Source organism: Aspergillus sclerotioniger (assembly GCF_003184525.1).
Source record: "Aspergillus sclerotioniger CBS 115572 chromosome Unknown BO94scaffold_11, whole genome shotgun sequence".
Lineage (NCBI taxonomy): Eukaryota > Fungi > Ascomycota > Eurotiomycetes > Eurotiales > Aspergillaceae > Aspergillus > Aspergillus sclerotioniger.
This window is the reverse complement of record NW_020291001.1, coordinates 634,204-648,375: the sequence shown is the minus strand read 5'-3', so window position 1 is coordinate 648,375 and position 14,172 is coordinate 634,204. Positions and strand designations below refer to the sequence as shown.

At 52.9% G+C, this 14,172-nt stretch overlaps 5 protein-coding genes across 5 annotated transcripts; 1 reads left to right on the top strand and 4 right to left on the bottom strand.

Moving 5' to 3' along the window:
- Nucleotides 1-142: 142 nt before the first annotated feature.
- BO94DRAFT_463894 (putative mitochondrial dicarboxylate carrier) lies at nucleotides 143-1,335 on the bottom strand (the record flags this gene model as incomplete). Its single annotated transcript, XM_025608044.1, has 3 exons — nucleotides 143-844; nucleotides 916-1,046; nucleotides 1,182-1,335. The coding sequence occupies 3 exons, from the start codon at nucleotides 1,333-1,335 to the stop codon at nucleotides 143-145; spliced, it is 987 nt and encodes a 328-aa protein (XP_025468476.1).
- Nucleotides 1,336-1,943: 608 nt separating this feature from the next.
- BO94DRAFT_534343 (phenylalanine--tRNA ligase) lies at nucleotides 1,944-3,653 on the bottom strand. The gene has a single exon (XM_025611523.1). It carries the CDS (start codon nucleotides 3,625-3,627, stop codon nucleotides 2,086-2,088), a length of 1,542 nt encoding a protein of 513 aa, XP_025468475.1. The 5' UTR covers nucleotides 3,628-3,653; the 3' UTR covers nucleotides 1,944-2,085.
- Nucleotides 3,654-4,298: 645 nt separating this feature from the next.
- On the bottom strand, nucleotides 4,299-5,369 carry grpE (mitochondrial nucleotide exchange factor MGE1). The gene is made up of 3 exons (XM_025607388.1): nucleotides 5,003-5,369; nucleotides 4,468-4,896; nucleotides 4,299-4,411 (listed from the first exon to the last, which is right to left on the bottom strand). Exons 1-3 carry the CDS (start codon nucleotides 5,252-5,254, stop codon nucleotides 4,379-4,381), a joined length of 714 nt encoding a protein of 237 aa, XP_025468474.1. The 5' UTR covers nucleotides 5,255-5,369; the 3' UTR covers nucleotides 4,299-4,378.
- A 3,006-nt stretch (nucleotides 5,370-8,375) lies between these two features.
- On the top strand, nucleotides 8,376-9,944 carry cbpA (putative calcineurin binding protein). Its single transcript, XM_025611522.1, has one exon. The coding sequence runs from the start codon at nucleotides 8,721-8,723 to the stop codon at nucleotides 9,609-9,611; it is 891 nt and encodes a 296-aa protein (XP_025468473.1). The 5' UTR covers nucleotides 8,376-8,720; the 3' UTR covers nucleotides 9,612-9,944.
- On the bottom strand, nucleotides 9,857-12,513 carry BO94DRAFT_534337 (arginyltransferase). The gene is made up of 11 exons (XM_025611521.1): nucleotides 12,177-12,513; nucleotides 11,797-11,841; nucleotides 11,623-11,698; nucleotides 11,488-11,550; nucleotides 11,313-11,435; nucleotides 11,095-11,256; nucleotides 10,809-11,045; nucleotides 10,664-10,761; nucleotides 10,544-10,609; nucleotides 10,215-10,477; nucleotides 9,857-10,143 (listed from the first exon to the last, which is right to left on the bottom strand). Exons 1-11 carry the CDS (start codon nucleotides 12,232-12,234, stop codon nucleotides 10,018-10,020), a joined length of 1,317 nt encoding a protein of 438 aa, XP_025468472.1. The 5' UTR covers nucleotides 12,235-12,513; the 3' UTR covers nucleotides 9,857-10,017.
- Between the last annotated feature and the right edge of the window lie 1,659 nt (nucleotides 12,514-14,172).

Below are 14,172 nucleotides of genomic sequence, written 5' to 3'. Positions count from 1 at the left end.
ATCAGAGAGAGAAAGAAAGAAAGAAAGCGAAAAGAAGAAAACCGTCTATGCCGTGAACGAGAAAATCGGAACGGATATCACAGATATATGTGTTGAACAAGAAAACGGGCAAAAACAAAGCACGAATACAACCATCTATGTCTTAGTGCTTGCCGGTCTCGGGAATACCCTTGAACAGGCGGTAAAGCTTCTTGTGTTCTTCGAGGAAGATGAAAGTAGCGATGGTATGGGGACCCAAGCGAATGAAACTGGGAACCCAGCCGCGGAAGGCCCAGGCAAGACCCTCCTTGCGGGTAATATCGCGTAGCAAGCCCAGGATGCTCTGGCCGCGGCCCTCAGCGGGGGAGGCGCTCATGACGCGGGTCTTGATGACGTCCACAGGACTGCAGACAGTGGTAGCGACGAAGCCGGCCATGAAGGAGGCCGTGAAGTGCGTTCCCATGTTATCGGACATGCCGAGGTTTTCGATGCACAGGCGCTTGAAGGAGTCGTAGGTGGCCAATTGGGAAGTGGTCATGAGAACGGCACGGGTCGAGTTCGGCCAGACTCCACGGAATAAGCTGGCGAGACCCTCGGTGCGGGACATGGTCGCCAGACCGTGCAGCGCATTGCGGTAGTTGCGGCGCTGGGCCGGGGGAAGGGCGGCGTCGGATTGCATGCGCACGTTCATGACGTCGGCGGGATTTCCGGCAATGCCGCCGATGAAGCCGGAGGTAGAAGCAATGCCGATCAGGGTTAGGAGGCCAGGAGGAGAGTCCGGGGATGTGAAGTGGTTTTTGAGTTCCTCGTAGATACCGAACCGTGTGGTAGAGTAGGTGATCTGGCGCAACATTGCGGCAGACAACTATACTCGCTGGTCAGTTGAAATGGACCCTCTCTGATATGGGACTGGCCTGAATATCGATTGGTACGTACCCCGCTGTATAGACCCCGGAATCCGTCATTCTTGAACACATGTCCGAAGGTGCCGATCATAGTCGAGGGGGCACCGGGCCCACGGGTTTGCAGACGGACCTGTAGATTTTGAAGCGTACATCGATCAGTGTCTGGCGATAACGGAGTATAGGACCGAGAAAGCGAGAAAATCAGGGGATTCGTGTATCGATCCGGGAGGCGAATTTACCTTGACTGCAGCGGAACATTAGTTTCCTGACCAGCATAGTTTTAAATTTAGAGCTTACCAAGATCCAGAGGATGAGTGACGGCAGCCGCTAAGCATGATGCTGAACCACCAAACCAGAAAGGATAATGAACTTTTTTTGCAGGGGCTGGGACAACCGCAGGCTGCGGAGGATGCGACGCCTCCAACTTCGCACCGCTTGCCATGGTGGACATTTCAGCGGAGGGAAGATCCCGGGGAGGGGGGAGAGAGAGAGTGGGGAGGGGAGAGGGAAGAGAGGGAGATTGAAAGTTGGAGAGAGAATGAAGGCAATTAATGAGCCGAACAATAATAATCTTCGTCTGACGAGCGAACGAACGTAAGTGGTAGTAATAATACGCTGGTAATCCTGGTCGGCGCCGGCCATAGATCAAGTCTCCGAAGCCCTGCCTTTCGGCTGCGCTAACCGATCCTGGACCACTTCGGCCAATCAGTGTCTCGGTTTCCCGCGGTCGGACGGAGGCCGAGCGGTAATGCTCGGTAATGGGGGTATTTCAAGTAGCCTTCTCCAGAACCGCGGGGCGACTCCATCGTGATTGTCTCGCGAGGTAATTGCATCCTGCTGCTGTCGGTCTTTCAATTGCCTCCGATTGATAGGGAACAAGGAGATCAATTGGTTGTAGCTTTTTGTTAGCCTGTCGGCTGACCTCGACAGCAGTATTCGATCAGACCCTGTTTGGTTCGCCACTACGTCACGCTGCATATGTCCCATGCGGTCGAATAGATTAAGGTACGATACGAAGCGGCTACGCTGGGTGAGATGATCACGCATCATCCATAGGATGGTCTTGGTTTTGGATCCTGGCATCGTAGGGAGAAAGGTAATTTATCCTAGCGGGAGGATACACAGTTATGGTACAAAAGGGCTGGTCGGCAGTGTCCTGCATATAGTACATCACAGCAATCGGCAGTAGAACCCGCTACAATCAGCGGAGCTCGACTCCCAGCAAGTTCACAAGCTTTTGGCGCACCCTGTTATGTAGGTTGTTCGTCTTTTCATTTGTTAGTGTGCGCTCCAAGCTCCGGTAGTTAATGCGGTAGCACATGCTCTTCCGGTGTGTCTTGGGGTGAGTGAACTCGTCAATGAGTGACACATCCTCCACCAGATCTCCTGCCTCACCACGGACAATCTCCATGATGTCATTTTCATGAACAGGAGAAGCTCCGCCCGCAGCACTGCCACCGCTGACGGACGCGGAGGGGAGCCAGAAGGCCACATCCTTGTAGCAGGCAGGGTGCTTGGAGAATGGCTCAAATCGGGTGATCTCACCCGCTCTGAACTGGGAGAGGAATCGCTCATCACGCGACCAGAACAGACGAATATCCGGGATGTTGAAGAGAAGCATGGCGATGCGCTCTAGACCGATACCAAACGCCCATCCGACGCGGCTCGGCACGTCCGAGTTGTTCAGCAGCTCCTGCTTGATAACACCGCAGCCGAGGACCTCGAGCCAGTCTCCCTGCCAGAAAACTTCCAGTTCCCAGGATGGACTGGTAAAGGGGAAGTATGCCTCCACCCAGCGGACCTTCAAAGGCTCGGGTTGTTCGGCGGCCCCGGCGGCGGCTTTACTGGCCTCAGTAAATATCTTGATCACCATGCGCTCGAGTGACCGTTTGAGATGGGCGGCGATGGCCTCGACTTCCTCCTCACTGTGGTATTCAGCCTGCAGTGGGTTCCTCTCAGCATGAATGGTAGGGTTGGGGTCCTCGACCTCGACATCATGAGTCGGGATTTTATTGACATCCTTCATGATCTTCGCGGCAGTTTGGCTCGCATGCTTCAAGGGCTCGTTATCCGGACGCTTCCAGAGCATGGCACCTTCCATCTGATGGAAAATCGGGTAGTGGCTGCGGTCAATTGCATCCCTCCGGTACACATCAGCGACAACAGTATATCCAACTTCCTCAGGCCGCGTGCTCTCATTGCGACTGATCTGCTGGAAGTATGCCTGTTGGTGGGCACTAGTGTGTGTTCTCAAAACCGTCTTATCGTTGATGTAGTAAGTGTCCGTCCGACTCCGGCCGGGGTGGTCCAAGGGGAAGCCTAGAACATCGAAATTCTGCGCAGTCGAAACCACGGGGTTCTTTTCGGTATAGTTTCCAAATGCTGGACCGGGGAACTGACTCTCAATCAATTGGCGTGTAATTGCTAGCGGGTGGTTCTCATCGAGGTATAGCCGACGTCCAACGTGGGAGAGAATCGTTTTCGGGGTGTTTGTCCATTCATCTGCTCGGTAGGACTGGCCTTCAATGGTCAAGGGTTTCGGTGAGCGCCGTGTGGCGGGCTTTTGATCAGCATCTGTGTTGTCGCTGGACCGGCGGATGGCCGAAGAGCTCCAGTCTCTCCGCTTCACGGCCAAAGGCTCGGAGAATTGCGAAAGCGGGATGCGGATGCTGCGACGGGTTGAGGCAATTGCCCATCTGGCGCTACTTGCGCGCAGGGCCCTCCCTGTGGCAAAGAGACGCATCTTTGAGTGCTGTGTGGTGCGGAGTGCAATTCACAGCTGGATGCGGCGCTGGAGAGCTCCGAGCCGTCAAAACGCATCGGGCCGGGAAAATGAGCCCCCGAAGAATATGCGACGGTCAATGATAACTTCTTATTTTCCATCAACCGGGAGAGACAATTGCTTGCTTGCAATAGAGGACAATCATCATTGTCATTCTTGTCCTCAATACACCGGAGAAACCAAAATGATCGACAACCCGATAATTCATGTCTTACGGTAGATACTACGAAGCACGCTTTAAACTCATCAGCCGATTGATCAGTGGACTTTCTATTAGTCGTCTAGATCAAAACACCCTACATTGCCATCGAGACAACCGAGGTGATGCAAGAAAAACAACATGATCCAATGCCATGCAAACGTCATCCATATCCGGGTCAATGCCAATCCCAACATCACAAGACCACTTTTCATGAGGAAAGAAAAGGAAAGACACCAGCCAATGATATGATACAGAGTAGGGAGGAGAGAGTTAAGAAGCAACGCCAAGAAACAGAAGAGCAGAAGCAAAAGACCACACAGGAAAGGTGTATCATACACATGCGTTCATAGACAAAGCAACAGTGATCCGGGGCGGCCCCAGCTGTTCTAAGCCCCGTCGAATTAACATAAGTCGATCCCCATCATAGCGAAGACATATTTGGTATATTATACAGGAAGATAAGACAGGGATTCAAGAAAGGAGAAAGGGTCAACGTATTTGGAGAAAGGTCTAGTTGTTCTTGACGACACCGACCTTAGCAGCCTATAAATATATATTAGCATAACGTTTCCGCAAATAAGTCAGAAGCAAGCACTTACCCGCAGAACGCGGCCGTTAAGGCGGAAACCAGTGCTCTGAGTGTACATGATGTCGCCGTCCTCCTTGCCCTCGACCTTGGCCATGAAGGTGGCCTCGTGAAGGTTGGGGTCGAACTTCTGGGTCTTGCCTTCCTCAGTAGGCTCGCTGGGGTCGTAGCGCTCGAGACCGTGCTTCTTCAGGGTGTTCAGGAGAATGTTCTGAGTCATCTTCAGACCGGAGACGAGCTCCAAGAGGTCCTTGTTGGCTTCGGTCCGGGGAGCATCAAGCTGGTCCTTGGGCACGGCAAGAAGAGCGCGGTCGAAGTTGTCGATGGACTCGAGAAGATCACCAGCAAAGCGCTGGATGGCGAAGTTACGAGAGTTCTCCATATCACGCTTGGTGCGCTCCTGCAGGTTGAGGAAGTCTGCCTTGGAACGAAGCAACTTGTCCTATTGAAAGAGTTAGAAAAGGTCATGAGGCGCCTTCAATTACAGTAGAAAGCAGAGCAAAGGGTTGTTTGAGCGAGCGCTCCGATTAAGAGCTGGGGAGTTTTACCTTCAAATCGAGGGCCTCCTTCTTCTTCTCCTCGAGCTCCTTGCGGACAGGGTCCTCGGCCTCCTCAGCAGCAGCATCGGCCTTCTTCTCACCGTTCTCAGTGGAGTAGAAGCGGTAGGCAGACTGGCGGGCAATTGGACGAACGGCCTGGGGAAGCTGTGACGTGCGACGGAGAGCCGATGTGGTGGTGGAGGTTGGGCGGACGGACAGGAGAGACCGCTGGGCCTGTCTGAGGAAAGTTCTCTGGAACATATTGGGAGATTAGAAGGTCAAAGTCCGTGACAATGGATGAAAGAGCAGGGATAGGCAGTGAATGGAGTCGCGAGGTTGAATAAAAACAAAATCGCCGATATCGAAACAGAACTTTCGGCGGCTTCATCTGACCGCCTTCGCCGGGAGAAACCTCGGCCCGGTAGATCGCGTGCCTTCCAGTGATCATACCATTGCAAGGCTCCTGCTGAACTGTGTTTCTAATTTTCTTTCATGAAGAACAATACCTTCTTACGCTTTCACCAATTGATCAGAAGCTGCATACAAGAATCATTTACCATGACTGCATTATCTGGTAAATATGAGCATGGCAAGGTTCCTCCGATACAGGAAGGCGGTAATTGCCGCAGTGGGTATATTGCCTGTACAACCACCCTGTCCCACGTGCTCATTTGTACTGATATTCTGAAGGGAGCAACTTGCGCTCTGCAGAATGGTTGGCGAAGGTATAGAGGGTATGGAAGAAGCCAAGGTATTCAGTGAAAGGCCCTGCCAGCTCTCAAGGGATTTTTCGTCCTTGTTCTATAGAATGGCGCTGGAGCAAGACCGAAATCTTCTTTCTACAGCTACTGAAAGAGGTCAGGTATGAGTAGCGCATAGACTCCGGTACTTGGTCACTGTGAAGATGGCGGTTCAATGCAGCAGACCCTCATCCATATTGGGTCTACCCCGCAATCAGCGAGGCTGTGCTGAGTTGCAGTTGTCCCACAGGATATGTTCCATCTATTGGCAGATGTACGCTTATTCAGAGCACGAATAAGGATATTCGGCTCTGTTTATCACAATTGCGGGAACATAGGGCCGACATGTCCCGGAGCCGTGACGCAAGCCTTTGCACAACAGATACGCAATATGTGTAACTGACAAGGAAAACTCGTGTTCAGCACGCAGATGACCTCCGGCTCAGAGAATGAGACTCGAGCCATAGATGGATCTTTCGCCTTCTGAATATCATCGGAAATGACCGAACTGTTTTCCTCGAATTTCCTCGGTCGAGTCCATTAGTTAGCGGGTGGCTTCATCTATCAAGAAGGGGTGGATAATGCACCAGCTAACACAAGCCACTACATTTGAATACCCATGTTCAAAGCCAGTGGCAAGTAGAGATTGAGGGCCGCTCAGGGTGGGTCTGGAATGGGACAACCCCTCAGACGGCAAATAAATGGCATCTCTTCAATGATACGGCAGCCCGGATATGGGATGATAGTTCAGGTTCCATCCACAGGATATCAAAGCCGTCTCAGGCTATGGCATTCCCTTGAATTAGGGAGTATTAGCGTCCGCCTCCAATGATATGACGGCTCATTGGCAGACACCATAAAGATTGTATGGCAACTTTGACTGGATGACCCGGTGGTTATAAAGCCTTGGACGGCAGAAACGAGACGGCCTAAGTAATCCTGGATAAAAGCCAGCGAGCAACTACTGCCTAGGCAGAAGAGATAGAGGCGTCGAATGAGGTGGGGGAAACGGTTCACATGAAACCCAACTCCATGGCGTATTTCTGGGTCGCTTTTGGTGAGCTATCAGCTGAAGCTGCGCCCAAATGCCAAGGATGGTATCCAAGATGAGCCTACACAAACCCAAAGAAGGCAACGAAAAGATTCATCCAGATGGCCCCCAAGATCAATGGTTCCTACCACTGATGGTCGAGACGAGTGCGGAACAAAGGCGTTGCTCAGTATGCGATAAGCGCAGCTGCCAAATCAATATAGTATAGAGCAGATCTGCCTGGGGCTCTGCAGTCACGTTTCAGTGCATGCGCCCTCATGAGCCGAGCCAGAAAGGCTTGTATCGGTTGATCCAATGCCTTGCTTTGGTATAGGAAGCTGTGGAGATGATAGTCATGCATCTTCCTGTCAGTCGGTATCGATAGCCTCAATGAAGGCTAGATTCTACGAGGCATTCCCGTGAGGCTCGATGTACATCTGTTGTCACAGCCTACATTTGGCTAACCAAACGCGCCAGATTAATCAGATTGGACCCTAACGAGCGGGTGCATTGCATGACGGAGACGATACCGGGGCAGCCGAGTGGCTATGCCAGTGACCGGTCCGGTGGTCAGAGCTCAGGGCTTGGTTCATGCAGTGTCACCCACGCCCTCTCCAGGCAGACAGGAATCGGCCGCAGAATAGGAGAACAAGGAAAGGATGAGATAAGCCGCACACAAATTAAAGGGTCTCAAGGCATCATGAGCCTTGCAGGAAGCCACTTTACAACCGAGTCAAAGACCGTTCTGGAGATGAGAGCATGGGCAAGGCCACCAGCCAGAAACAGTAACTGTAACTCCGTCGCACAACGCAAAGAGGCTGTAGATAAAGTTGAGCGGAATCTGGCGCTGCAGGGTCCTGGGCCCGGGGCATTGGCGATGGTGACAGCCAAGCCGCCTCACGTCTGGAAGGCTTGGAACGGAGCCGAATACGTGGCCAATTAGTATAAGTGGTGGCGGGGGCGTGTTATGCATGGGCCAAGGTCAGAATCTTGCCTGCCTGGAGTAGCAATGCCGATAGCTTGGGGCCATCAACAGCTGGGGACCGTAGGTATCCGTATTCCGTGATCTGCGATTCATCACCGTCTCTCCACTGTCGGGGCGGAGCTGCATGTCTGCGGAGAAACCGGAACCATGGGACGTGTGAGATCCTCAAGGAGTAGGTAGATACAGATAGGGGCAGAGAGAAACTAGTGGGCAATCATGTGTCACTATCAGTGGGCACGACGTATGTGTAAACGATGCCGGGGCTGGTGATGGAGTCACATTGGACACTAGCGAATTGAGGATCGTCTAGGATACTAGCAGCCAGGGACCAGAAGTCATTGACACTACTCCGTACCTACCCTAGTAGGGAGCAAAAGAGTCAAGCCACAGTTGAATTCATGACTGCAACGAATGCGAGACTCGCAACGGACCAATAATGGAGGCAATTAGTGGCAATAGTGGCCGTTCAGCCACAGCTTGGCCTTTGGGCATGTGGCGAATGCCGCCCGCGTGCGGAGATCGCCAGGAACGAAAATGGGCAAAGCCCGAGTTTTCTGGAGGGCAGTGCACCACCTAGACGCAAAAGCGGGCGCTGCGCCTCCCAAGTCAACGAAGACGGCCTTTGCACTCGCGCCTATAAGACGCAAGCGGATGCGTCTGCAGAATCCAGATATTATCTACTACTCCTACTACTGCTACTCACTTCAAGATCAAATCAAGATTGGATGTTCCTGTGGTTGTGGTTCACGCCTTGAATAAGCGCCCGCCAGTCGACGTCCCGCCGCTTATCTATCTGCATTCCACTCGCTTTATCATCGCCGCCTCCTCCTCTCCTCCACTTCTATCTACCTTCTACTCTACCATCAACCTTCTCAACTCAACTCTTACCTCCACCATATTCTAACAACCACCAACACAATTAACACAATTAACACAATTAACACAATGAACACAATGAACACAATGAACACAATGAACATGAACACATCACCTCCCCAATATCTCACCTCCTCTCCCTCCTTCGGCGCCCGTCGGTCCTCGGCCTCGTCTCGCCCAGCTCTCACTCTGGACCTGACCAACCTGCCACCGCTCTCTCAACCCACGCCTCCCTCTAACACTCTCATCATCACCGATCTCAACGACCTCGTCCTCTTCCAACCCAACTCCCTCGCTACTCTCCGCGCCTACCTCGAATCTCTCGCGCCCCTCAACTCGTTCTCTCCCCTCCCCTCTCTCCGTCGAATCGTTTGCTCCTTCCACACGGACTCCGACGCTCTCCGCATCCGCAAACTCCTGACCGGCGCACCGCTCCTGGACCGTCCCGTCCGCCCGAAGGTCTACTTCGGCGAACCCACCCCCATCCTCGCCGACATGGAATCGCGCCCCAAGCTCCTCGAGGCACCTCAAATTGACAAGCTCTTCTTCATCAGCCCGCCCCCGTCTCCACCCCACGGCTGGGTCATGCGCCAGGAGGACCCCCCGAACAAGGAAGTCCACGCCAGCGATCTCGCCCACGCTCTCGCAAAGCTGAAGACCGAGCAGTCCGGTGCGGAGGTGGAGCCAGTCCCAACGGCCATGGCCTCCATCGAACCCGGGACCCCCATGTCCATGACCTCTGATAAGAGGACGGGGAGCTGGCCCGTGGCCCTGTCACAGACCCGCAGTCGGAGCAGCACGCTAATTTACCACCCCGAGGACCACGGGGGCAGCCCCAACCTGCCGGCCGTCATGGTGGAGGATACGAGCGCCTTCCCTGATGAGGATATGGACATGGATGTCGATATGAGCCCGATTGAGATGCCGGTTAAGAAGATGCCGCCTAAGACGTCGCGGCCACCGGTGGAGCTGATGGAGGGGATCTGAGCGCAGTGTTCCACTGCCTTCTTTCCTTTCTATCGGCTTTTGAGTGTTATTTATTTGGCCTTATTGTACAGTCTGGCGCGCGGGGGTGTTTCTACTATTACTTGGCGTGCGTGGGATGCATTGTTTTTTTGGGCCATTAGGGTTTGCAGTTAACATTGATGGCGTTTCTCTTGGGATGGGAGATTGTCTTGTGCGCATACATACAGCATTGGTTATGAAGCATATTTCAGCATCGTTGGCTTGGTTTTCTTAATTTCTTTTCATCTGTGATCGATTCTACAGGCCGGTCGGTATACATAGTGGCATACATAAAATGGACCTCCCCTTTTCAAATTGTGCATCGTGCGTAGTGCAAACATATCTTCATTTTGTAGATATGGCTTCAGCCAGCAGCATATCTAAGTATCTAATCAAAGAGCACCACGGCACTGTGCTGGACGATCTCCGGACCCAGCACCGCCGCCAACTCGGCAATGATTCCCTTGACTGATTGCGGGTTATTCAGAGGCATTGTCTCCCACCCGACGAGGTCCTGTAAAATTAACGAGTCAGAATGCATACATCTAGATAACTTCGATGTAGATAACAAGGAGATGTGCTCACAATCATATGTACGAATGATCCATGGTACAGAAGGAACCAGTGATCCAAGTCCAGGGCTTTAACTTCGTCTATTGTCAGAGCTCCAGGCATGTGCAGGTCGAAGAGGGACACTTCTTCGTCGTTGATTTCAGCATCTGCTTCGGCGCGATCGTCCCGGGGGTTAGTGTTGGGTTGTCTGTCCCGAGAAAGAGAGACATAGGGCCATTCATCGAGCTTCTTGGAGAGTTCTCCATCGAGAGGGTCCCATGTGTAGGTCTCTGGGTCTGTATGGGTGTGTTAGCTGTGTCTTGGGGTACTCGGGGCTTATTTAATAGACTGCTGGGAATTACCTAAGATATACTGGGGGCGGAAGGTGCCCTTGTAGCGCATCTTCTGGCAGGAGTGGATGTAGTAGCCTGTTGGTCGACTTAGTTGGGTTCACATAGAGATGTCAAGGGTGAATAGCCTACCCATGTAGTAATACTGGTATTGAGCTTCAACCGCAAGAGCGATTTCTCGCACTGCGCTGAGTTTACCAAACTCCAACTGCTCGTATTCCGGATCATAGCTTCACTTGTTAGTTGTGTGCACTGCTGCTTGCAGTCAGGTACTTACAAGATATAGACCGAGCTCACCCCGTTTGGCATGAGGTCCAAAACTGCCACGGCGATGAGTTTTCCATCCAGTCGGTAACACTGGTGCCACGACCCTAGCTTCTTTTCGTCCGACTTGGCGGAATTGGCAGGTGACCGCGTCAAGCCTGAGCAGAGGAAGCGCTTGAAGTCCTTGTTTGACCATTTGGAGACATCCTCTTTATGCACCGCGGTTTGGTACTTGAGGAACAGCTCGTATCTCGGGAATGTAAGCCTAAGTCATCAATGATAGGCAACAGTGTACTTACTTGGCCTGGGAGATGGAGTCGCCCTCCAGGTTCACCTCGAAGCGATGAGCAGGCTCTAGGTGCTTCTTGGTTTTCGGGTCAATGGGCCGCTTTACGTTGTTGTATTCGGCCTCGTGGACGACACCGAGCACGTCAAAGTTGCACTTCCGATGCTTCTTCTCCCTACGACATAAGTCGATAAGCCCACATACTCCACCGCATTGGACGGGTTTACTTACTCCCGCGTCTTGGGGCAGAGATATGCTGCTCTACGGATGTACTCTGGACCAAGAACAAACTTGTTCCAGCGGTTGATTGCCTTCCGTTGGTCTTTCCTGGGCGTAAAGGCGGAAGCCTCGAGCCTGCAAGAGTCAACGGAGCGGATCAAGAACGGGGATTGGACTGATTACGCACCTCATCGTATAGTGAGGGCAGCATGATCGTTGCAGGTTCTGCTTGTAGTACAGTGTCCCCGACCTAGGCCAGGATCAGCAACTGACAGCCAGACGGATGGTATGTGGCTCGCATTACGAAGGCGAACCGCCGTACCTTCTCCAGCCCCTATTGACAAGGGACTCATAATGCGCCGGGCGTACAGAGAGCGAACTAGTGTAGTAAGAGGCACCTGCAGTAGACGCGCATCAGCGGTCCCATCCGGCAGCACGACGACATTTCCGCGATTGACTACAGAGGAGAATCCGAGGTGGGTCCGGAGAGACTCACTGCCATTATCGGATTTGCAGTAACCACAAGAGTTGCGCTGGTAGCCTAGACAGTCGAGTTAGGGCATGTTGATGCAGCCAAGATGGTGGAAAGCCGCAGGGGACTCTGGTTTGTTGATCGGAGAATATCTGCACTAGTGACGAGACAGAGTGGGCTTGAATGGGATGGAAGAGGACAGATGGTACAATGTGTATCGTGGTGCTTTTGGCCATTGCGGCCGTCAATGGAGGGGAAGCTGTGGATGAGGGGCAGCAATAGTACATCAGGATTCAGCGGGAGGGGCACAGAATTCCGATCTAGAGGATCGGTGGAAGAGAAGAGTGACTAGGGCCAATAACCACTGCACGGGGAAAGGGAGACTAATCTGACTGGCTGCTTACCAAGAGGTCGGAAGAGCGACAGCTTCCTCGCCTGTTCGGCATCGACGATGGGCTCCATGGCGTGTCGTCCTCGCGGGCAAGTAGTGCGATGGAGAACGGCTTCGCTGGCAGCGCTGACGGCGGGAAAGGCAGAAAAAAAAGCAAACGGAACAGAACCAGGGGAGCACCGGGAGCAAATGGCCCGTCAACAAGAAAGAAGTCAGGAGATCGGACTGGCTGTTGAGGCAGTCGGAGTTAGTAATGGATGGATGGATGATGTTGATGCGGCGGGAAGAGAACCAAGACCCTCAGGCAATACTGTCAAACATTGCCCCTCAGGCAGGCAACCGGGGATTCTTAAGCACGCCGGGCGCTGGATTCTACAAAACTACCTGGTTTCTCCAACACGGAGAACTGGGGGATATCTACAGGTCGCTCGAAATTAGTCGTGCATTATCGTAGGCCTCCGCAGTCTCCGGAGCTGTTCCCGTCACTTCCCCGGGAGGTGGAAACAAGGTTGAAGGGGTCGTTCACTCGGCAGAAGTTCATGATGCTTCTAGAAGAGGACCTGAGCTGCTGCAGCCCATGTCGCTGCGGCATGTAAGATCAGAACCGCCAGCCCCTGGTCCTGTTGTCTCTTTGGTGACAGCTGCCGTGAGGCTTAATCATTCTACCCCGTAACTATCCTCCACACCTGTCTTTTCTTTTGCCACCAAATGGCACGGCAATTCGGAGATGAAGGCAATGCGGAGCTGGCGGCCTACTATAGTACAAAGTACAAAGGAGCGACTCAACCACTGTTACTGCAAGTTGGTCATAGCTTCTCCCAATAGCTCCATTGCCCTTTTCAACCAAGTACAGAGGAAGTACTATGAAGTACTCCCCTAGGTCGAGGGACATGGTCACCACTACGTAGGTTAATACGGTGATGACTGAATGAGGCGGAGAGGGTTCGATCGATACGGTATGGTCTGCCTCCATACGAACAGCCCCCGTTACGATACGGGTATGTAAAGCTGGCGGTACCTGAACACCTGAACGGACTCAATCGATCGAAGCGGAAGTTGGCCAAGTGTCAATCCTCGCGACGAATTCTTGCTGTGTCGTGGGAGCTAAGAGTTGCTGGAATGTGGTACGGTGCGCTGCTGGACGATCCTGGAATCTCGCCCAAATCAGAATCCTCCTAGCATCGGCGCTCCGAAGGCAAAGTGGCCTGGATTTCACAGCCGATGCCCCAGACCATGACATCACGTGCAGCAGCCCCCCCAACGTCCAAGCATCATCGGCATCATTATGGCCGGCGATGCTAGGATCTCAGGATCCGCACCGCAACAGATCGCTGCTGTGTTGTCGCGTCCAGATCCAATCGCCACCAGGGAGTTTCTCAAGCCACTATTAATTCTTCTGTGCAGGCTACCTCAGTAGTTTCAATCCTTTGCAGTTAGTCACCGCATTGTCCGAGCAACATCAACGCTCTGATCGACCCCATGGTTCCTCGGCGGTGGGCAGGCAGGGTAAGTATCTACTGGGTAAGTGGTAAGTAAGTAGGTAGGCCCTGGACGCATACATCATCACCCACGCGCAGGTCGGTCGGTCTGGATGCCTTTTGCCTTCATTGTTGGGCTGTCGCATGCGCATCCCTTGTTCTTTGTCCGGAAGGAGGTCACAGCTGCAGACAAATAGGAAAACTCAGAACAGCCACCCTCCCGGTCATTCGAGGATTTGGCGGCCGGCCGAGTGGTTTGCTGGTGCCCCGCATCCGCCCAAATCAACCTTTTTTTTTTCTTTGCTGGTGATGCCGGTGACATCGGTGTGTCTTCCAATAAGCCAGCACGGATCCGAGGGACCTAATGTATGCAGGGCATGCCGTCGCACTTTATGGTATCCAATCCGTAGCTTGCGCGCAGGAAGAACGGGAAAAAGGAACTCAAAATCCTCACAAGTAGATGAGGTGCATCCAACTAGACAATTTACCACCACTCGTCTCTGCAGCGTGCAGCTACCAAATTTATCCCTC